General features: G+C 41.3%; 2 protein-coding genes across 2 annotated transcripts in view; one reads left to right on the forward strand and one right to left on the reverse strand.

The window, feature by feature from the left end:
• Positions 1-15845, reverse strand: part of ITGA2 (integrin subunit alpha 2) — a 102199-nt gene extending 86354 nt beyond the window's left edge. Inside the window, exon 1 of the mRNA XM_038535122.1 lies at positions 15665-15845. Within this exon, the coding sequence (XP_038391050.1) occupies positions 15665-15722 (58 nt within the window). The 5' untranslated portion in view covers positions 15723-15845. The remainder of the gene's footprint in view (positions 1-15664) is intronic.
• Positions 15846-21918: 6073 nt separating this feature from the next.
• LOC100687687 (60S ribosomal protein L36a-like) lies at positions 21919-22260 on the forward strand. Its single transcript, XM_038533755.1, has one exon. It carries the CDS (start codon positions 21919-21921, stop codon positions 22237-22239), a length of 321 nt encoding a protein of 106 aa, XP_038389683.1. The 3' UTR covers positions 22240-22260.
• The last annotated feature ends 1621 nt before the right edge of the window (positions 22261-23881 follow it).

Consider the following 23881-nt stretch of genomic DNA (forward strand, 5'->3'; position numbering starts at 1 on the left):
TTGCTAGCAGATGCTCTCTGTCTTTGATAAAGCAAAGAAGTCCACAGGGCAAGGAACTCAAGGCAGCCTCCAGTGGAAGCCAGAGAGGAACTGAGGCCCTGAGTACAACAGCCCTAGAGAAAATTAATTCGGCCAACAATCAAAGTGAACAGAAATGGATCATTCCTTAGCTGGTCATTTAGATGAGGCCTCAGCCCTAGCTCATACCTTGAGTACAGCTTTAAGAGATACCCTGATGCAGAGCATCTAGTGAAGCCAGGCCCGAATTCCTGACCCATAGAAATTGTAAGATAATAAAGGTATATTATTTTAAGTCATTGCCTGCATGGTAACTTGTTATGTAGTAATAGATAACTAATAAATAACCCCATGTAAAACAATAACTGCCTATTTATCACCCTCTGTCCAGCAATCTCTATCCCCTAGTGAGGCATCACTACCTCACATGTTATAAATCTATCTCTTGTATTTGTCTGCCTCCCTTATTAGAATCTATACAGGAAGATCTAAGTTTTGTGGAATTGAAAATTCTACAATTTAGGGCAGAGTGACTCTTTAAGGAAAAAATTACAAAATTATGAAACAAAATTCAGGTATTAAATACTTAATTAGGGGCAGCCCAGGTGGCTCAGCGGTTTAGTGATGCCTTCAGCCCAGGGCGTGATCCTGGAGACCCAGGATCTAGTCTCACGTCAGGTTCCCTGCATGGAGCCTGCATCTCCCTCTGCCTGTGTCTCTGCCTCTCTCTCTCTCTCTCTCTCTCTCTGTCTCTCATGAATAAATAAATAAAATATTTTTTTAAAAACAATACTTAATTAGGATGAGAAAAGCAATCCTAGCAAATTACATACTTTTAAAAGCTGAAAAACCTGAAAAAACAATATACACTTTACTGATTGTCTAACATACTTTTGTAATATCTTTTTCCTACAGTTTTTGGCTCTATACCTTTTAATGACCTTTTCATTTGACAATTTATAAAATCATATTGCCTAAAAAGTATTCAATATTTTTTGGCATGGTAAATTGAATTTTTTTAAAAAATATTAACTAACTAATTAATTAGAAGGGGGGGCGGGGAGGAGCAGAGGGTGAGAGAGTCTTAAGCCCTACTCAGGGTTTGATCCCATGACCCCAAGATCACGACCTGAGCCAAAACCAAAAGTAGGATACTCAACCAACTCCATCACCCAGATGCCCAGGCATGGTAAGTTGAATTTTGAAAAATATTTATTATTTATAGTTAAGAGTTCTTTTCATTTTTATATCTCTTATCTGTAATGTCATGTGAATATTTAGGACTGTTTTCCAGTATCATAAAGGAGCTATAATATTTTAAGTTCCCTCAAGTTTTCTTTACAAGGATTAATCCTGAAAACCTTTGAATTGGTGACATTTCTCAACCAGTTTGTTGTTGACATCTTTGTTGAAACATGCTATGTTAGGGTACAAAAGAGACAATGACCTCAACTTTTGCATGTCAGGCTGTGTAGACACTTCGGAAGGTGCCTGCAGAGTGAGAGTCCTTGAAACTTAAGCTTCTCTTGTTTAATAGTAAATCTATTTTGTCCCTGAGAATAGGGAATCTGCCTATTTTGTTTACTGCTATATTCCTCAGTATTCATAAGAATGTCCAAGACATGGTTGTCAATAAACTGAATCAAGAAACTGCTGATTGTTTCACCTTTCTTTTTTTAAAAAAATATTTTATTTGTTTATTCATGAGAGACACAGAGAGAGGCAGAGACTAAGGCAGAGGGAGAGGCAGGCTTCCTTCAGGGTGCCTGGTGCAGGACTTGATCCCAGGACCCCAGGATCACGATCTGAGCCAAAGGCAGATGCTTAACCACTCAGCCACCCAGGTGCCCCTTGTTTCACCTTTCTCTCTAAGAATAACATATAATGGGAGATCAATAAAGAATTTTAGAGAACATTTAACTTTGTTTTTTATCTAGTTATAGGTGAACCCTATAAAGAAGAGGTGGATTATTTTGGGAGGGTGATGGAGTAGCAGAAGTATGAGGATTTTTTTTAAATTGAAAAATCCACATGCTGGGCAAGTCTAATAGTATCTCACAGTACCTAAGAACTTAGGGTGTGAATGCTCTGTGACCTTGTGCAAGTTTCTCATCCTACATAAGCTTTCACCTGTGAAATAGATATAATACATAAATCTACCTCATTGTGATCAGACAATGCATTTAAAACTCTCAACCCAGGGACGCCTGGATGCCTCAGTGTTTGAGCTTCTGCCTTTGGCTCAGGTCGTGATCCCAGGTCCTGGGATTGAGTCCTGCATCAGGCTCCCTGCAGGGAGCCTGCTTCTCACTCTGCTTATGTCTCTGCCTCTCTCTTTGTGTCTCTCATGAGTAAATAAATAAAATCTTAAAAAAAAAAGAACCAAAAAACTCTTCGACCCAGTGCCTAGTAAATGATGAGCACTTAGTAAAGACAGCTGATTTCGTTGGTTGTGTTTTGTTCACTATTAATGTCATTATATATTACCAAGGATAGCACAATTTTTGTGAAATTTATAAAGGCATACTAATTTGTGATCCCACCTTCACCTCTATCATGAAAAGCATATTCTAACTGAATTTCCATTTAAGTTTCTGAGAGTTGATGTGTATTAGGTAGGGGGACGACACATTGTTCCATTTTGCTGAGGCATACTCAAAGTATACCAGGAAAGCCAAGAAAACATTATCAGTTGGTGGATTCTCCAGGAAGTAACACAATCAGGAAGTGGGGTTACTCAGATCCTGACTTTACACTTTGAAAACAGACTTCAAACTCTAAAGTGTAGCTAATCATTACTTAGAATACGTATGACAATGAAAAATGGTCATAGGTTACATTAGATAATTTGAACACATACACAACCACAGGAACTCATTTTCAATAGCATTGTCTTCATGATAAGAGGACAAAAATGCAGAAATAATGTAGAAAGTCCTCTTCTGTTCCTAAAAAAACACAAAGCAAGTAAACTTAGAAATTACCGGCCCTCTAGAAATAACCATATATCATACACAGATTTAAGCACTATGATGGTTGGCTTATAGCTATACTGCTTAAAAAAAAAGAAAAAAGGTAGTGCAAAATCCAAAAGCATAAGATGACCTTTACAACTGCTTTTGGATTATAGTGGCATAACATCTTCCTGCTTTCATTAGGAAAGAAAAATGCAATTTTTCTCTGAAGGACTTTGAGTGTTAAATTTTATAATCAGTAAGGATCTAGATGCTACCCTTTTCCTCCACAGGTGATTTTAGAAATGAAAAGCAGAGCTCCTGAGGGGATGCCTTGAATCCTCCAATTCCCCCAGGGTCTGATGCAGCTGCCACAGGACAGGCACTACATAAATGTTCCTTAAAACAGATCTCTTCAATAAATGGATGATGATAAAAATGGATGAATACCAAGTATATGGATGTTTTAAAAACAGCATCATATATACTTTTCCAGTCTGCAAATTACTTTGCCATTCATCATCCCCTTTGATCCTCCCATTGGCCCAGAAAGGTAGGGAAGAGTTTGCCTGTGATATGCAAAGTCACTGGGAAAAATGGCAATTAGTTTACTCTTCAGGGCTGGAGTTCTTCCATGAAGCCATGAACATTAAATGTGCTCAATACTGGCACTTTGTTGTATTGCACTTTACTTTATTGAGCTTTATGTTGTGTTTCTTACAAACTGAAGGATTGTCGGCAGCCTGGGTGGCTCAGAGGTTTAGTGCCACCTTCAGCCCAGGGCGTGATCCTGGAGACCAGGAATCGAGTCCCACGTCAGGCTCCCTGCATGGAGCCTGCTTCTCCCTCTGCCTGTGTCTCTGCCTCTCTCTGTCTCTGTCTCATGAATAAAGAAATAAATAATCTAAGAAAAGAACAAACAAATTGAAGGATTGTGACAACCCTGTGTCTAGCAAGTCTATTTGGTACATTTTTCCAATGGCATTTGCTCACTTCATATCTCTGTGTCATATTTCGGTGATTATTGCAATAATCAATATTGCAATATTGATTCAAACTTTCCCATTATTATTATATTTGTTATGATCTGTGGTCAGTGATATGACTTGCTGAAAGCTCAGATGATGATTAGCACTTTTTAGCAATGAAGTATTTTTAAATTAAGGTATGTACTTTTTTGGATGTAATGCTATCTCACACCTTTTTTTTAAGGATTTATTTATTTATTCATGATAGACATAGAGAGAGAGAGAGAGAGAGAGAGAGAGGCAGAGACACAAGCAGAGGGAGAAGCAGGCTCCATGCAGGGAGCCCGACGCGGGTACGTGGGACTTGATCCCGGAACTCCAGAATCAGTGCCCTGGGCCAAAGGCAGGTGCTAAACCGCTGAGCCATTCAGGGATCCCCTATCTCACATTTAATAGATTATAGTATAAATATAACTCTATATACACAGGGAAACTGGAAAATTACTTAACTCACTTTATTGCAGTGTTTGCTTTATCGTGGTGGTCTAGAGCTGAAGCCTTATGATCTCTGAGGTACATCTATCTATACATGTTTGTTTAGTGTAATGGATCTCAGCTGGGAAAACTTTGTTCCTCATGGGTATTTTGTAAGGCCTGGACATATTTTTGGTTGTCACACTTGAAGGGGGGCGGCTTCTAGCATCTAGTGGGTGAAGGCCATTGATGCTGCTCAACATCTTACAGTGGACAGGACAATACCTCCACCCACCCCCACCTTATCCCCCTGACCGAAGGAATCATCTGGCCCAATGTCAATAATGTCCATGTTGAGCAACTCTGATGTAAACAATGAACTGCCCTGTAAGCACAATTAAGTTGATTAGGTTACTGTGGTGGTTTTAAAATCTGTCTGGGAATTATTTGATACTCTTCCTCTCAAGAAAAAAAGTCTTCTCCCTCAGAATCTAGGTGAGACTTTGTGATTGCTTTGATGCAGAGAGGCAGTTGCATGATTTCTGAGTCTATGTTACAAAAGGCCATATGGTTTCTGCCAGTTTGGTGGAAGGGGGGGGGGAAACATATGTCTTTGGATCCCTGAGTCATCCTGCAGGAAGTCAGGCTATCAGAGGGTGCCATGATAGCAAGGCCATTTGATGGGGCCACACAAAGAGAGAACTGCCTACCCTCTTATAGTAAGCACATGAGAAACCACAAGCCAGAACTGCCCAGACAAGCTATTCCCAAAGTCCTACTGAAGAAACCATCAGAGATGACAAATGGTGGTTGTCATTTCAAGCCACTAAGTTTTAGGGTGAGGGGTTACATGGCAATAGCTAACCAGAACAATCTCCAAATTCAGTTACTTGAAATCAAGTGCTCTAGTAAACAGAATATCCTCTCTCCCTCTAAACCGTCTGAAAGAATGAAATCTTAACTAGAGAACTGCCACTCCTCAAGTGAAATGGATTATAATCAGCCTATGGAAAATAGGTCACCAAGGGGTAGTTTGTTAAATAGGTTTACAGAAGTTCTGAAGAACATTTTGAAATTATGGAGAACACACTGCAGGTTGGAGTCTTGGGCCTTAGTCATTTTGAAAACTGATTATTATAAAACTGAGGCATTTACTAGATGATCTCTTGATGTTGTCCCAGGCCTAGATTCTAGACTATCCTAATCTATGCATAGTTTTCAAAAGATAGGCATTTTTAAATTGTAACATAAAAAGTGCACCCTAATGAATATGAAGAATGAAGATTAAAATAAATATGAAGAATCACCTTACATCCATCAAACTACAAAAAGCTAAAAAAAAAAAAAAAAACTACAGCAAGTAAATTAGAACCTAATATTGGTGAAATTTGTAAATTCACACATTATTGAGAACTAAACTGTTCAATATGGAACAAGAGCTAAAAAATACACATAATCTTTGACCCAGTAATGCCTCCTCTGGAAACTGTCCAAAAGGAAAAAGGAAAGAAAAAGCTTCTTGCACAATGATATTTATAGCCACATTATTTACAGTAGGGGAAAAAGCCCACAGGAAACAACCTAAATATCCAACAATGAAACAATAGTTAGCCATGATATGGCAGGATGCATTAATTCAAAGCTGTAAATACAAAGCCCATATAGAAATGTACAAAGATATTAAGTGAAAAAAAGTAAGTTGTTCATATTCATATAAATGGTAAGTATATCTATAAAAATTACTTTCACACTTATAAATGTCAAAAGAGAGAAATACAAATATTTTTTCTGTTAAGGTGACTATTTTAGTATGTGTCATTTTTCTATAAGGATATTAAAACACTCTGCTTTAATATTCTGAAATTATTAATCACGCTTAGTATTTCAATGGACATATATACCTCACAGTTATCTGAATGTTCATTTTATGTTTATTTTTTTAATTTTTTTACCAGTCATTTTTCTGAGCACTTACTATATGCCAGGTCCTGGGAATACTGTGATAAATAAGATTGAAGGTGATTTAGAAGAATGTGTTCAGTGAGAGAAATAGTCCAACTGAAGCTAAATTATGGGTGCTAGCTTTATGAGAACAGAACAGGGAAACCCAGACAGCACGTTGGGGAAAAAAAGATGTCTACACTGCCCTCATGCTTTTATTGATCTTGTTACTTGTCAATACTCTAATTGGACATTTCAAGGCAAAGAAGAGATATCTTAAAAGCAAACAAACTCTGTCAAAGAAGTGAAGAAAAAAGATCAATGAAAGTAATATTTTAATATTTTAGCCAATTCAGATAAATCAACAAATAGAGACTTTTTTTTTTTTTTTTTGGCATATTCTAATTGGAAAGAACTAGGAAGTTTTTGGCTTGGCCTTATTTAGAACGTTTTTGCCCCGGGTTACAGTGGCTGTCATACATGTCTCATGCTGTCATCACTCAATTCAACAGAATTCAACTGGGCACAGATGACAAGGACATGGGCCCTGTCTTCTCAGAGTTTGCAATCAATGGGGGTTAGAGCTGAGTAAATGGATTCTTGAAATAGAAAGTGACAAGTGCTATGAACGTGTAGAGGACACTCAGATTGGGGTTGGGAATGAAATTGACACATAAATGATGTGCGGAATAGGGGTGGGGATAGAGAGTATTTCAGAAAGAGAAAGCACAGACAAAGGCATGAAACTGTACTCTTAAGAAGGGTTAGGGTCATATCTCACCTAGACCATAACAAAAAAGTAATGATAAAATGATGTCTGATAATTTGGGGGCAAAAATTAAATACTGTCATAATAAAGGGGTTTTTAATTACTATGTGCTATGGTCTGAATACTTGTGTCCCCTGCCCCTCCCCAATTTCATATCTTGAAATCCTAACCCCCCCCGCAAGATGATGGTATTAAGGAGTGGGGCCTTTGAGAGGTGCTTAGGCTTCACCCTCATGGATGGGATTGGTGGCTTATAAAAGAAGCTCCAAAAAAAAAATAAATAAATAAATAAAAGAAGCTCCAGAGAGACTCCAGCCCCTTCCACCAGCTATGAACCAGGAGGAGGCCTCTTGCCAGCATGTGACCATGCTGGCGCCTGATCTTGGACTTCCATCCTCTAGAATCATGAGCAATAAATTTTTGTTGTTTATAAACCGCCCAGTCTGTGGTATTTTGTTACAGCAGTCCAAATGGACTAAGATACTTTGACATTTACATAAATTATTTATTTAATCATCTTTTAATTTTTCATTAAGGCTTTTTAATTCAGGCTATTTATTACATTTTTATGCTGAAAAGAAGATAGACATTGCATATAAGTATCCCAATTTTCAAGACTAAATTATTCTTTTTTCTCCTCAACCATGTTAATAGGTACACAGAAAAATTAAGTCAATTGTTCTGAAAGATCTGTTTATACAGTAGCATTTGGAATATGACTTTAGAAAGGTTATAAAATCCAGAAGATTCAGTGTCCATATTCTAACAAGTGTCCATGAAGCTATTTGGTCAGGACCTGAAGGTAACTGGTACACAGTTTGGAATAGAGTTATCTGACTGAGCTGACCAGAGGCCAGCTTGCATTCAGTCTGTATTTGGACACGGTATCCATGGGAATGAGATCAGGCGTGCACAAAGACAAACAAAGGCCACCTTCGAATGAATGAGAGGGAATGACAACTGCCAATGTTCAAGGCATCCATGGGCACAAGAGCTTTGCTCATGCTTTTCAAAACACAATGAAATAATCTCTTACACTGACAATACAGTGTCCATCACTCCTTTATTTCCATTGCTCTGTTTAAACACCAACCTCATTTTTATACAGAAAGCCTTTCAATGCTCAGGAGTTATGTATGGCTTCTGTAGAAAAACCATCTCTAGTCACTTTAAACTCCTAAAAGGAAGTATTGCGGTTATTCTTTCAGAACATAGAATAATAATGCAGGAATCTTCACCGACAAAATTGCACAGTTGCCGTGAACTGTTTGGACAACAAGAACAGACAACTCTTTCAAAGGAAGAACGATATATTTGAAAACTATTAACAGTCCCAATATTCTGTGGACCTGAAAACATTAGCAAAATATGCAGTTCAAGTTTATACTGGTTAGTGTCATTTATATGTACAAGAGTCAGCAGGCACAGACTGGAAAAAAATACTTGTATATAAGCACTTTGAACTAATTGTAAGTTTAACAAAATTAAGCACTGGCATTAATTTCTTTTCTAATTTATATGATTAAATGAAAATGTTTTAAAACACTTTGAAAACACCCTGAGTTACACAGAATAAAAGGCCTTAATATTTTACTAACAGAGCTTTTCAAAGCCAGCTCTAATTCTCTGTGTTATATGGGACTATGACTTCTGAAATGACTTTGAGGACCTTTATTATACTGGATAGAAATAAAGAACTAAAAGTTTAACTGGAGAAACCTACCTATAACTCCAAAGAACCCTTCTTTGTTAGGAAATCTGACTAAAGCACAGATATTAATTCTGGGACCAGAATTTGAATTCTCTTACATATTACACACCCTAAAAACCATGCGAAGCTTATTAATTACAGCTATTTTAGTGTGGTAAATCTGTTCTGAAACAAATATATAAAAGGGCTCCCTCATCAATCCAAGCAGCCACACTGGGGGGTGGGGAGGTGCCTATGCCCACAGCTTGGCTGCCTCCCTCTGCAGTCCTCAAAGTCATCAGTTTCACCCTTGACTCATCAGTTCATGTCTTCTCCATGTCAGACCCTGGAACCCCATGGAGACTGCCCTCATCAAGGCTGTCCAACATGCTTGACTTCTGTGAGGAAGATGATCCAACTGACCAACTCTTCCCTCTCAAAATATTTGTGTGGCGCCCCACTTCCTGCGATCTTTTTTCTGTTTACTACTCCCACCGCTCCTCTGCCCCTGGCATCTCCTCTTCCTCACCTGACCCTCTCAGGTAATCCCTCGTGTTGTCACCGAAGCCATCTGCTGGTCTCTGCCTGACTCACCCATGGCATGTCTTCAATGACTCTAGTCTCCTCTGACTCCTAAATCTCTATCCCCTGTTGTTCTCTCTCCTGCTTCTAATACTGCTGTATATGCAACTATCTCCTACCTAGACATGCACTTGGATGTCTCAAACAACCTAGATGCACATGTCTAGGTAGTAGACAGTTGTATATACAGCAGTATTATATTATTATATTATATATTATAATTATATAATGTACAATATAACATGTCCATATTAACATAGATTAATAGATAATAATTATATTAGCATATGTTAATAATACATGCTATTACATAGCATGTCTATAAAACATGTCTATATATGTCTATATTAGATTATTATGTTATATGTAATAATATGTATATTATGTTATAATAATAAGTTGCCTTTTTTACTCATCTCCCCCTGTCTCAGTCAATAGCAGCTCCTGGGTTCTCTACATCCAAAACCTAGGCCTCAGTCTTTTCCTCTCCTTCAGTTGCTGCACCACAGTAAATCTTTTGCCAAATCCTGTCTGTTCTCCCTAACTACTTTACAAACCTGTCCCCTGTTACCTTTCTCTACTGCTACTGAGCTTTGGCACCATCGTCCCCCAATTGTGTACTAAGTTAAAACTAAGACCAGAACCAGTTCTTTATCCTTAGTGCTTTTGGGGCCTTCAGTATGGCCTCTATTCAATCCACCATCCTCCCTGCCTCCAGTGATCTATGCAAGGAGCCAATCTGATCATGTCACTCCCCTGCTTAAGGCCTTTCAAAACTATCCAATTGTCCTAAATAGTCCATTTTTCTTGCTGCAGTTTATAAGGCCATTTCGGGTCAGATGCCTGCTAACTCTCAGCTTTCACCCTCTGTGAATACCTTGACCAGTATGTTCTGGACACAATGACCTTCTCCTTTCCCATTCAAGCATCTAAAACAATTGATCTAGGATCTAGGAGACTTGTGTCCCATTCCTGGTTATGTTACTTTCTATCTTATATTGTCACTAATAGCCAGTTTACAAGGTGAAAACTGGACTCTGACCCTTGAGGTCCTTCACAGTAGATTTGAACTGTAAAGATTCTTTGCTGTTCCCATGAAGATGTGCGGGGAGGCTTAATACTTAAATGCATCACAGTGACATTTCTCCATCCTCTGAACTCAATATTAAGTTCTGTACCACTCATTTAGCAATTAATTATATATAACCAAATGATATTTATTATGTTATAGAAACTTATATTACATATATATATTATAAGCATAGACAACAAAACAATATGACGAAAACAACATAACCAAGTTTTAAATTACACATTTTTTTTTAGGCACAAGGAGATGGCTCTAAATATCAATAATTCAGAAACTCAAAGAGAATATCAAAGACCTGCTTTCTGTCTTTCCACTGGGCCAGTGTACTGGCTTTATCCTCCAGATAGCTGACATTAAGGCTATCAGATGGCTACAGTTATCCCAAGCTCCACATTTCAACCTGGAAGTATGTTTCTTAACCAATGTCTCTCTTACGAATGAAAATTCTTTCCCAAAAGTCTCCAAGCCTATCTCCCTCCATGTCTCATTGCAGTCACATGCCCATGTCTAACACAAACCCTGGAGAGAAGTATGAGACCATCAGGAATGGCCCAGTGCAATCACAGCTCGAGGTTCCCTGCCTCTCACTCCACTCTCTTAGCTGTGTAGAGGAAGAGGCGGCCCCATAACTGGACTTCTGTCAGAAAGGAGGACGGCAGGGTCTGAAATTGGTTTGGTACCTTCCAGGGACTGAGACAATGTCATCATCTCATATTTGAACTGGTTTCCAAATAGACTATAAACTCTCTGGACCATGTTTCAAGTTTCCTATGGCCGGGCCTAGCACATTGCCTTACCTAAAATGGTTACTCCATAAAAAAATGTTCAAATACTAGTATTATGGAATTCACCACAGCTGGATGAACAAAGCAAACAGCAATGGATCATCTGAAGAGGCATCAAAGGAATCACTTTCACATACAGAATCTATTGTTGTTTCAGGACTTGTGTGTTCAGGTTAATCATTAGTCACCATAATAAATGAAACAAACAAACAAACACAAAAATCCTCCGATCTTTGACTTGCCAATTAGAATGACAGCCTTATGTGGTTCTTCCTCTTTTGTGCTGTGCTGAATCTTTCAGTAACATCCCAAGGCTGATAGTCCAGACAAAAGCTTTTGACTTAAGTGGTAACATTCACATGACACCAGGATGATATTTTGGTCCTTTGCCATCTTTCCTGAAATACTTTATTTTTGACATACTGACTTGAATTTGTTTTTATTTCACGGAATGTCTAAAATTCCATCACTAGAAGCTCATCTCTTTACATTAACAGGCTTCTCTCCCTTCTGATAGGCCCACGGCTATTAACACATTAAGACAGGACTAGTCATCACCCACCTTAGAGGGAATTCATTTGAACTGACGCATTCACTGCCTGTCTTGGTGTTGAAACATACCTGTCTTGGTGGTCATCTCACAACAAGGTGGTACAGGCAATACCGGAATTTTAATTTGTTAGGAAAGACAAGATACAGCTCTAATATTTAAGCAATTACTTGCAAATCTGGCTGCATGTCAGAAGTGCATGAATAATTGTTTTTAAATAGTGATCCTGAGCCCTGGTGCATGAATTTAAATCAAACAGAGGTTCATGAACCAGGACTTAAGAGAGCAAAGCGTCCTTGAAGTCGGGTAGGTATAGCTGGAGAGCCATGGGGTGGGGAGTTACTTTTTAAAAGGGTGGGTTTACAGCTGCACAGGTGCTGAGGATAAGAGGGAAGAGGCACTTTAGGGTTGGTCCCAGAAATGAAAGATTATCTCAAACTTCCCTTTTAGTCAGAAAAGAAAATTTTTTCTACTTTATAATTTTGCCTGGGGTTGTCTCTTTTAATGTAGGAAAATTGTGAGTTGCAAAGGGATAAGAAGAAATGGGGAAAATCATGAAGGCAGTGAAGGCAAAGGGAATAGCCTGGAAAATTGCACTTAATATGGTCTGATCAAGTGCAGTCAGAACACAGAAGGGTGTACACAGGTGTATAGATATGGCTTTGAGGTGTGTGTGCCATGTCTGTGTTTATGTGCAGTAGGTGTACTTGTGTCTATGTGTGTGCATGAGGAGTGTAGCAGAGAAAAGCCCAAATGGGCAGGCCAGGCTGCAGCCAGATGGCAAAGAACCTTTGCCGAGAAATGTGGACCTCACCCAATACGAGGTGGGGAACCACCAAACGTTTGAAGCAAGGGGCTGATTGGATACAACTAAGTGTCCAGAAAGATAACATTGGTGACAATGACAAGAATGGATTAGAGGGGTAAGAGATAAAAACAGGAAAACCAGTGTACCATTGTCCAGACGCAAAGAAAGTAAGGGTCTGAACTTGGTGGTGGCAGAGCTGCATAAGGTGGGGAGGATGGATAAAACTTGGAAATGGGCTGTGAGGTTGAAACAAGGGAGAAGATTCCTGGTTTTAGCATCTTCATGCTAATACTGCTGCTGGTAAACAACAGTGGACGATACGGGAGAGAATTTTGGGGGGCACTTGTTGACTTCAGTTGAGGACGCATTGAGGCCATGCTTATTTGACATCTGGGTGAAGATTGTTGGTAGCAGATGAAAATACTGATCTGGAACCAGGAGAGAAGCCTGGCTGGAGATCCTGACTTGAGGGGGGAACTAACCCAGAGAGAGAGAACTGGTAAAGATGAAGACTAGGATTCAGGATGGAACCCAAAACACCTAGGACTGGGCAAAACAGATGAGCCTGTGAAAGAGAGTGAGGAAGAACTGCCTGGAAAGCAGGAGAAAAATAGGGAGAATAGAAGACAGAGGTGGAGGGTGTTCCAGGAGGACAGAGCTGCCAAATTACATGTTAAAAGAAGGATTAACTTATTCTGAGAGAAATTAGAGTATTTACAGCTTGACAGGAGCTAGGGAGAGGATTTGAAGGTATTCATTAAAGAGGCGGTGACTCTAGGCCAAGGTGCCAGAGATAGGGAGAGAAGGTGAGGATCGTCTGTGGCTTGGCAGCACACTGTAGAATGTAAGTGCCATCATGCATTTTAAAATTACATTTTCCTTTCCTCTATGTATCTATTGTTTAGATTAAGGATGAAATAGGCCCCTTTGGGTCTTTCTCTTCCATCCTTCATCTGCCAGTTACCATTTCGACGACTCTAGGCACTTAAACCAAGAAGTGATCAATGCAAGGTGATATATAGGAAACTGAACTTTGGACACTGCTTTTTCTTTTTTTCTTTTTGGACACTGCTTTTTCTTAAATACCCATGGGAAGGTTTATAGAAAGTAAATTTGACTCTAAATGTTAAAATGAGATTTGAGAGTTTTAAGTGTCTACATTGGTTGCATGTATGCTGGAGAGGATGTGAGATGTATAAACACACACACACACATATTGCTTTTTACGTTCCCATTTTTGGTATTACACAGTTGTACCTGTATATGATTTATAAACATCTATATGTGTATGTGGAGAGTAATGATGAATACTCAAAAATTTTACATACATAGGGTAATGCCAAAAAGATTCAGCTATCACTGACCTAGAGGCTTAATTATTCATGTTAATCTGGGATATTCATGGTATCAGAAAATGATATTGCTTCCCTAGGAACCTGGATTGATATCACAAACGACAGAGCTTGATTATGATCATCCTGAGTTAAGAGAAAACTTGTTTCTTGGGTGTGCAGATAACTGGAACGAAAGGAAGGAATAAATATAAAAAAAATCATTTGTACACATGTCATTTCAAATCACCTCTGCTTTCTTGCACAGATTTGTCCTTATTAACTCCCTCCAGGTTAAAAATCTCTATACCTGACTTTATGCCTGGCAGCAACAAATTCCACTGAAGTATTTCTCACCGCTCTTGAAAAAACAAGCCTCAACACTTCAAAGATAAGAAAATGATGTTATGTTTCCATAGCTTCTGTTAATAATGGGTAATTAAAGAGAGATGAAAAGCTCGGATTTAAATGTGTATTAGTTCTTGGGAAGGTTGTGCTGTTCCAGAGACTGATTTTCAAGTGAATCCAACTTTACTGGCAACTCCTCAGTTAGGGCTGGTTGTCCCTCAAAAGACTCTTGGGGCACCGGCACAGAATACCCACGAGGCACCTTTGTCTAAAGGGTTAGACTGAAAACCTAATGATGCTTCCTTTCTCCTGGGAGTGGGGATGGTGGCGCTATTCTTAACTCTGCCTGGGAGAAAATGCTACAGGGTTCTCTGGGTTAGGTTTCTTCCGTAGTAAAGGAGAGCTCAGCTACATCCCTTAAAGGAAGATACGAAATATTTATATGTATTAGGAAATATTTATTTTCTTTGTAAAAACACTTGAAAAACAGAGACCATTTTTTGTTTTGAGAGCTGTTCAAGCCACAGCATAGAACGTGACCTCTCCCGCCCCTCCTCCCGCTGAAGTTCTTAGACTGAGCGCACCCCGGCTGGGAGGAGGCTGCGCTCCAGGGACGAGGGTCGCACGACTTGGTGCAAAAGGCGGCGGGTGGGCCTCACGCCCAGCGCCCGCAGCCGGGGGTGCCGCTTCGTTAATTCTCTCGTTGGCAGCGGCAAAGCTCAAGAAAGTAAAAAAAAAAAAAAAAAGGAACTTTTCCCGGCCTGAGTCGATGTTAAGTCGGACAGCAGCGCTACAACAATCAGAGGAAGGCAGAAGGGAAGGAAGAAATGCCCTCTGCCAAGTGTTGAAGAAGCGCTAGGTTTTCCTGTGTCCTCTAGGCTTGGAGACATCCGGGCTGCAGCCCGAAGACGCGGGGGCGCAATTCACACCCGCGGGTGCAACCGGGCGTCGGGGGCTCCCGGGGGCGCGTCGGCATCGCGCTGGGGCGGTGCACGCCGCCTCCCGGAGCCGGACCCCCGCACCCCAAGAGCCCTGCGGGGCGGGCTCGGGGCAGCACCTGCTGCCCACGCCGGGGTGCAGGGCTCGGCCGGCTCCGCGCACCCCGAGTCCCCGCTCCGCGCGTGCAGCGAGGGCGCGCGGGGCCCGGCTGCGAAGGCGCCTCAGCCACAGGGCGGGACGTGCCCCGTGCGAACCCGGCGGGGAGGAGCGGGGAGCCTCTCCCTATTCGGCTCTGGATGCCGGGCAGCCCCGGCCCACGTGGGACCCGAGCAGAGCCGCGAGCCGCCTGCCCCGGCCCCGGGCCCCGCGCAGGTCCCCCCCGCGGCGGCGGCGGCTGCGGCGCGGACTCCCGCTTACCTTGACCGAGCACCAGCAGCAGCCGCAGCGGCGCGCCCCCTGCGCGTCCCGGCCGCATCCTGAGCCTGCCCCGGGCGGGGGGCGGGGGGCGGGGGGCAGCACTGCTCGCTCCGTGCACAGGAGTCCGGACCGCGGGCTCCAGCCGCCGTCCCGAGGGCTCCCTCGTCCCGCCAGGCCCAGGCCAGGGAAAAGTCGCCCGGCAGCTCCCGGGGCTCCAAGGCCCGCCCCGGCCCGCCCCCCGGCCCGGCACACCGGATCTGCCCCGCCCCGCCCCGCCAGCCGGGTCCCTGCACCCCCCGCCCCGCCCCGGGCACCTGCGCTCCGCCGCTCCCCGGCCCCGCCCCGTGGGTGCCCAGAACCAGACTGGGGGCCGGTCACTACCCCGCCCCCGAGGCCTCCGCCCTTCTGCAGGCTCCGGGCTCCTGGGGGGGGGGGCGCCCCAGGCGGCGCAGTGCCCCGTTCTCCGAGCCCTTCCCAAGTGGGTGGGGGAACGGCCAAAAATAAGTGCAGAATGACCAGGTTAGGAAAGAAAGAAGATCTGCTCACAAGTTATGATTATCCGAGGTATATTTAAGCAAGACCTGTTGCGAGAGCACCGTGTGTGTGCGTGTGTGTGCGTGTGTGTGTGAGATGAATCCCCATTCATTCCTCTCCTCCAAGATAATAAGCAGCTGATTTGATTACTAAGTTTAAGCGATTCACTTCAAGACAAAGAGAGGAGTGAGAGCCCATATATGAACTTGTGACTCTTCCTCTTTGTCTGTATTACACCATGACCATTTTATTCCTTTTTTTTTTTTTGTTTTTTTTTAGTCTCAGATCTGGAAAAAACAACATTCTGTAACCATATCTGGGATTTTTACATACCAACCTAAGAAATAGGATATTCACTTTTCTTTGAATCTGACTTTTTTTCCCTCCAAAAGCCTACAAATTCCCAGCATGTTGCTGAAACCAGAATTCTTCCAGTGACTATTTTTATGAAATAATCAGATGTTTTAATAAATCAAACTTAAGGAGCTATTAGACTAATCATTATTATTATCACCATTCCAAATCTTTATGGGGCAGGTAATAGAGCACTATGGGATGTCTAGGATACTGCCACTCGGAAGTAAAGTAGTTTACCATGGGAGGACTTAATTGATTGGTCTAAATCAAATGCTTTCCTTTACCATAGCGGAGTCCAGAGTCTTGAATTTTTAAAACACTAAATTGGTATTCATCAGGTGCTACTGCTTATCCTCATGACTATAAACTTTAGAGCTTTGAATTCAAACTGTATAGCCGCTGGTTCTTTCCTGTTTTCTTACTTATCACTTACTAATCCTGCTTACTAATCCTGAGAAACACTTGAAGGCATTTTTTTCCTGACCTGTCTGTGGTACTCACCTGCTTACTAAGACTCCCGCTAACACCTGAGAGCTCTCAGGTGGCCGTTTACTAACCCTGACACCCAACCTTGACTCTCCTCACAGGCTTCTTACAGGAAGTCAGCCAGTTTGAGGGAGATGAATATCTGTCTGTTTCCTTCTGACTCACTGAAATGTGAGTAAGTGTTTGGAACAGACCCTTGTTTGGGAGGCGATGTAGTTCCCTTCATGTGAGAGGAGGATCTGTGCTTTGTCTCTGGGTGCTGGGGAGGCAAATGCTCCCTTCTTTGCTGTTGTGCTCACAACGGGACAAATTAGCATTATGCCGGCATGAGGTAGAGAATAGATCAGGAGCAAAATTTTTCCAGAGTAGGCAAAAATTTCAAAGTTCAAGAAACAAAGAGTTGACTCCTGCCCCACATTAATCTTAAAAGTATAAAATGTTCCTGGGACAAAATAGTTGGAGAACTCATGCCTTAATCTTCCTAGGAACTATTCTGCCTAGGTATAACTGTGCTGGACACACATTCGGAGGAAATAAGATCAAGGCAGGGCTTTTTGAACTCTTTGGTCTCAAGGAGCCCTTTATACTTAAAATTTTTGAGAATCTCAGATGAATGGATAAAAAGATGGTGAAATAGATATTTTCTAACACTTCCAAAGTCCTTTACTGCCCTTGGGGTGGAGTCCCAGTCCCACTCTGGAGTCTCCAGGTCTATGGTGCCTCTGGGGCAGGTGGCCTCCTCTGACAGGCTACTTGATTTGCTCCTTCAGGTATTCTCAGCCCTCCTTGGAGTACTTAGGGGCCTTGGAGGGGGCTACCGAGAAAGCCAACATCAGCAGAATGATGCCTGAATTCTAAGACTTATTAGATGTGAGAGTTAAACTTCGGAGGGACTGGGGTTTGGGGTGTCTTGAGACTGGTCTGCTCACGCCTGTACTGGGTGAATTGGCTCATGACTGGGGTGGGGCTACCTCCTTAGACTTCTGAAGGACAGTCTGGCTCTTTCGCTAGGCCCCAGGAACTTCTAGTCATACACCAAGTGGATGGTGGCCCCAGCCACAATGCCTCCTCAGCAACCATGCTTGTGGCACCATGGTAGTTCACCTCTGTGCACAAGGACCAAGATGTTGGAATATTATTCAGCTGCAAAAAAGGACATTTTGCCATTTGCAATGATGGATGAAACTGGAGGACATTATGCTAAGTGAAATAAGCCAGACAGAGAAAGACGAATACTGCATGATCTCACTTACATGTGGAATCTAAAAAAGCCATCTCATAGTACAGAGACTAGAATGGTGGTTACCAGGGCCTGGAGGTGAAGAAAATGAGGAGATGTTGGTAAAAGGGTACAAACTTTCAGTTATAAGATGAATAAGTCCTGGGTGCCTGGTGACTACAGTCAATAATATTGTATTGTATATTTGACATTTGCTGAGAGAGTAGATCTTAAGTGTTCTCACAACGAAAACAAAAAAATGGTGACCATGTGAAGTGATGGATATGCTAATTATCTGGATTGTGATAATCAGATCATTTTATCTATTTTTTCCCTAATGGTGTATATACACATATTTATACACATATATACAAACTGTAATTGTCAATTATACCTTATTAAGGCTGGAAAAAATATGGAGGATCCCAAAGAAGTTTTGTTTATGTGGATTATTGCTACCTGTATTTACCATGCAAGAAATTGGAACAGATACGTTCTCTAATATTTATATATTATGTATTTATGTATTAATTCAACAATAAGGGTCTTATGTATTAACATAAATAACATATTCTACAAAAAAACCCATATTTCCCCCAAGTAAATAAATCATGAGAAGAATGGCTTTGTCTTACATTTTTGCCAATCTTTTTAATGTCTGGCTTAAAAAATAAACACTTGATTTCTCATATCTGCTCCTGCATCCAATATGTTCTGATGTGTAGTTTCAGTGAAATTATATTAATTTGGTAATAATTTGGAATTAATCTGGTATCACACAGATGCAGATGAAAAAACAGAACATAATTGTGGATACACCTGATACTGTCCCCAAATGCAACAAGTGGTAGCTTCTTAAAGACTAGTTCCAATGTGGAATCTGAAACCACATCAATAACCTTTGCCTACCCTAGTGTGTCGATTTGCAACCTCAGGAGTCCCTGGGGTTGAAATTTGAAGCTGGCCCCCATACATGGAGGGCAAGGAGAGAGAGGAATGAGGCAGACATCTTCAGATTGAGGGGTTGCAGTTTTAACAAGCAAGGGAACTTACATGCTAGGTTTGTCTGTGGCCGCAAGATGAGTGACTCTCCACATTGCTGCCAGCATCCTAAGTTTATGTAGAGCCCCTAACAGGCAGGATTTAGTCATATATACAGTTCATATAGTCTCAATAACACATTATTTTCTCAAAGCCATGTCCCTAATGTTGCTTCTACATTTCAAGGATAGGGGAGGGGATAAGGAGCCTCCAATGTCCTGAGTCCAATTTGCAGATCAATCAGTCATAACCTCCTCCAACATGTTGTGCATTAAAATTCATCGGCCTACTGAGCACTTTGAGTAGATCTTTTACCCCTGCAAAAGTTTTGTCCCCTCATACACTGGTCATTTAAAAAATATTGGTTCACTGAGTTGTGCAGATTTTCCAATTGTTGATGCATTTCAGCACACAATGTAAAAAAAAATCATATCACCTAGCTCATCACAAAAGTCTTTACATTTTGGGAAGCTGTCAGACTCATGCTAGCACATACACATTTTCCAAAATTTCAATTTTCATTTGAAAGCTTGGATTTGATCATTGGCAACACATACTATCAGTGGTTCTATGTGAATAAAAGACCATTTCATTCATTTTTGAGAAATGTCTACCCAATACCCCAGCCTGAATAATCATAGTCTGTCTATCAATTGTTCTTTCAGGTAAAATGGGTGTTCCATGAAAAAAACATGGCTAGTTTGGTTTATGAATCATTGAGACAACCATCTTGACTCCGGGTGCAACACAAGTGCTTAATGTGTATTCCCAGGTTTGCTCATGCAAAATATTTAAAGTACATGTACTCAAGGGTTGAGATTTAATAAAGGTAGTTAATTTTTACTGCTTTGTCAAGGACATCCTTTTTGTTGTTAGAGAGAGATAGCTCACACACAGGAACACAATGGGGGGTCAGGACAGAGGGAGAGGGAGAGATAGAATCCCAAGCAGGTTACATGCTTAGCATAGTGCCCAATGCAGAGCTCGATCTCATAACCCTGAGAACATGACCTGAGCTGAAATCAAGAGTCAGATGCTTAACTGACTGAGCCACCCACGTGCCCTGTTACAGACATTCTAAGTGAAACTAGCTCTCTCCTTCCTCCCACCTTTCCTCCTCCCCTACTCTGTCCTCTTCCCCCATAATTCCTCCTTCCTTTCTTCTCCCTCCCCTTACCCTCTCCCTCTCATTTTTTCTCTGAGTATCCAGTGGTGAAGAATGCAATAATTACTCTTACTAATCATTGTTCTTGTACCATAGGGTAAATGTGAACACAGTGAAAAATGCAGATAATATCTCAGTATTAGTATAAACATATTTTGGACCTACTGACCACCAAAAGGGTCTTGCGACATCGAGGGGCCACATTCTGAGAACTTCTAAGGGATAGAGTAAGGCCTCCCCACTCTTTTCTTTCCAACTCTAGGCTGGAGTCTTTCGGAGAGGAGGCTTGAAAGAATTTTCCCCAGCATTTTCTATGACCTTTTTTTATCTTCAAATCCAGGTGTTTGCCTATCTAATTCCAACATGTACAATCACCTAAACTAGAAGCCTCTGCTTTCCATCCTTAGGACTACCATCAGGCCTTCCTGCCACCACACCATCTCAGCTCTGTCCTTAACCTTAACGTGGTGGTCTATCCATTTCCTACTTCCTCTGCCAATGCTGCTCTGTTTAGTTCAAGCCCTTTTGCTCTTTCCTCACAGTGTCAGTCTCCTATGCAATCTCTCTCTGCTTCCTCCCCTCCTATCTGCGATATACTCTATACCATCATCACAGTTATTTTTTCCAAAATGCAGGATTAATTTGCTGAAAATCTTGGGAAGTCTACAGGATGAAGTCCAAGCACCTTAGTGTTTAAGCTCCCAGTTGAACCTCGACCTGCCCCTGCTATCGCTCATACCAAAACTCTTTCTTTTGCGTGTATTATGGTATGACTTGAATTTAGTTATGGGTGTATACTCTACCTTCTCACTTAAATGCTGGATCTCTGAAACTTCCGTTTCCATCACCAGCGTCTAGTCCTGTACCTGGCAAGTAGTTCCTAAAAATTATCACTAAATTGAATTTCTGAAGAGTTCTACATTCTTCTCCCTATACCTGAAAAGGGTAGGGAATGTGAAATTCTATGTAACTCTTAGAAAATTTGCAAAGAAGTAACCAGTGACTCCTCAAATGTTACCCAGTAAATCCATGACAAGACTGAGTAAAATTCAGAATCCATTGCATTTGATTCACCAACAGGTCTCCCGGCATCTCTTGAGTTGCGTGACATCCAAAAATAAAACAGATACTTTCAACTTAAAAAGAAAACAAATAAAACTAAAATAATTCTACGTTCCTTAGTCCCTGGAACCATCAATCCATCTATGCATTTTATTCATACTTCTGTTCTAGCATTACAAGCATTAGCTGTCTTTGTTTTCATGTGTGTGGCAGACACGCAAAGCAACCTGCCAGCTCTGTCCACTGATTTCCTTCTGGAAGTCATCCTGCCTCCTAGTGACATGGAGAGACACCTGGCCCAAACTGCATTGATTAGATTTTCTCCTAGAAAGTTGTATTCATAGTACAGAGATTCTAGAGGATCTTTGCTGACCACATCGTCTTGCAATGATGGTGAATGTTCCTAAAACCCGCCAGACTTTCTGCAAGAAGTGTGGTAAGTACCAACCCCACAAAGTGACACAGTACAAGAAAGGCAAAGATTCTCTTTATGCCCAGGGAAAGCGGCGTCATGACCGGAAGCAGAGTGGCTATGGTGGGCAGACTAAGCCGATTTTCCGGAAAAAGGCTAAAACTACAAAGAAGATTGTGCTGAGGCTTGAATGTGTTGAGCCCAACTGCAGATCTAAGAGAATGCTGGCTATTAAGAGATGCAAGCATTTTGAACTGGGAGGAGATAAGAAGAGAAAGGGCCAAGTGATCCAGTTCTAAACTTCATATTTTATTATGAAGACAATAAAGTCTTGATGTTATGTCCACTTCAAAAAAAAAAAAAAGAAAAAGAAAAAAGAAAACAGAAAGGAGAGACCAAGTCACTGAAGCATTAATACATTAGAGAGAGAGAGAGGGATTGCTTTAGTTCTTTTTATCTTTCTGTTTTCTGTTTCCAGTCATTTGAGAGACCTGGCTGACCATTACATGAAATTAATTCCCTGTATCCTCCTAATATTTTCTTTTTTCTTATTGGAGATCCTTTAGGACAGTGACCATGTCTCATTAACTTTACTCACAGTCTCCAAAATAGGGCCTGACACAGAGTTGTTGCTCAGTAAGTGTTTCTTCCAGTAATGAATAAACACATTTATTCAACTAACATCTATTAAAATGAACCAGAGAAAAGAAGAAGTTAGGAAGTTTGTCTCTTAGAACATGGAAAAGCTCAATAAAGGGAAAACTTTATTCAGTTGTACTTCAGGGATTTTTTAAAAAGATTTTACTTATTTATTTGGTGGAGAGATGGAGAGAAAGAGAGAGAGAATGAGCAGGGGGAGCAGCAGGCAGAGAGAGAGGGAGAAGCAGGCTCCCAGCTGAGTGGAGAGCCCAATACAGGCTCAATCCCAGGACCCTGGGATCATGACCTGAGCTCAAGGCAGACATTTAACCAATGAGCCACCCAGGTGCCCTTCAAGAAATGTATCTTATGATGAATCAAGCCAGCTCTATGGCTATTTGTCACTCTGCTGTCTCTGGAAAACTTGGGTGTTTCAGTTAGAGATATAGATAGTAATGAATGTATTTTTCAAGGAGGAAAGAGCAAACTTACTTAAACTAGCCTAAGTCAAAGAAATGAAAGGATATGAGGAAATTTCAGAGAACCCAAAGATGTGAATTAATTACAGCCTGGTCTAAGGGACCTAAAGTGGAGCCTAGAAAAAGCAAGAACACAGTTCATTTTATATAACTTTGAGCAATGGTGTGAGTTGTTGGCTTTGCCTCCCTGTATGTACCTCCTCTTTGCCTCCCTCATGTACCTCCTCATGCTCCATCCTCCTCATTGTGGACTTATTTCCCCTTTAATTCCTCATCACTTCCATGGCCCTAAATCTTCAAACTGTAAGTGCCTGTAGTTTCCATGGCATGTCTCTAGTCCTGATTCTAGGAGACCTAATTTTAACTCAGTACATGATCTTCTTCAATTTGACACACTCATAAGACCACTCACCATGACAATCTTTTTTCTTAGGTCCTCTGCCAAGAATACACAATCTTTGATCCTGCAGGTAGCTTTTTTTTTTTTTTAAGATTTTATTTATTTATTCATGAGAGACACAGAGAGAGAGAGAGGCAGAGACATAGGCAGAGGGAGAAGTAGACCCCTTGCAGGGAGCCTGAGGTGGGACTCGATCCTAAGACCCCTGGATAACACCCTGAGCTGAAGGTAGATGCTGAACCGCTAAGCCACCCAGGCGTCCCCTGCAGGTAGCTTTTATTCTTTTCTGAAGCCAAGACCCTTCCTTTCTCAATCATTTTGCAATTTAACTTATAGTACATCCTATGAATCACAGTAACTCTTGTTTTATTTGAAGTAATTTTGATTAGCCAGTTAGGTTGGAATCTGTCTTTTTAGACGGAA

Source organism: Canis lupus, chromosome 4 (genome assembly GCF_011100685.1).
Source record: "Canis lupus familiaris isolate Mischka breed German Shepherd chromosome 4, alternate assembly UU_Cfam_GSD_1.0, whole genome shotgun sequence".
Taxonomy (NCBI): domain Eukaryota; kingdom Metazoa; phylum Chordata; class Mammalia; order Carnivora; family Canidae; genus Canis; species Canis lupus.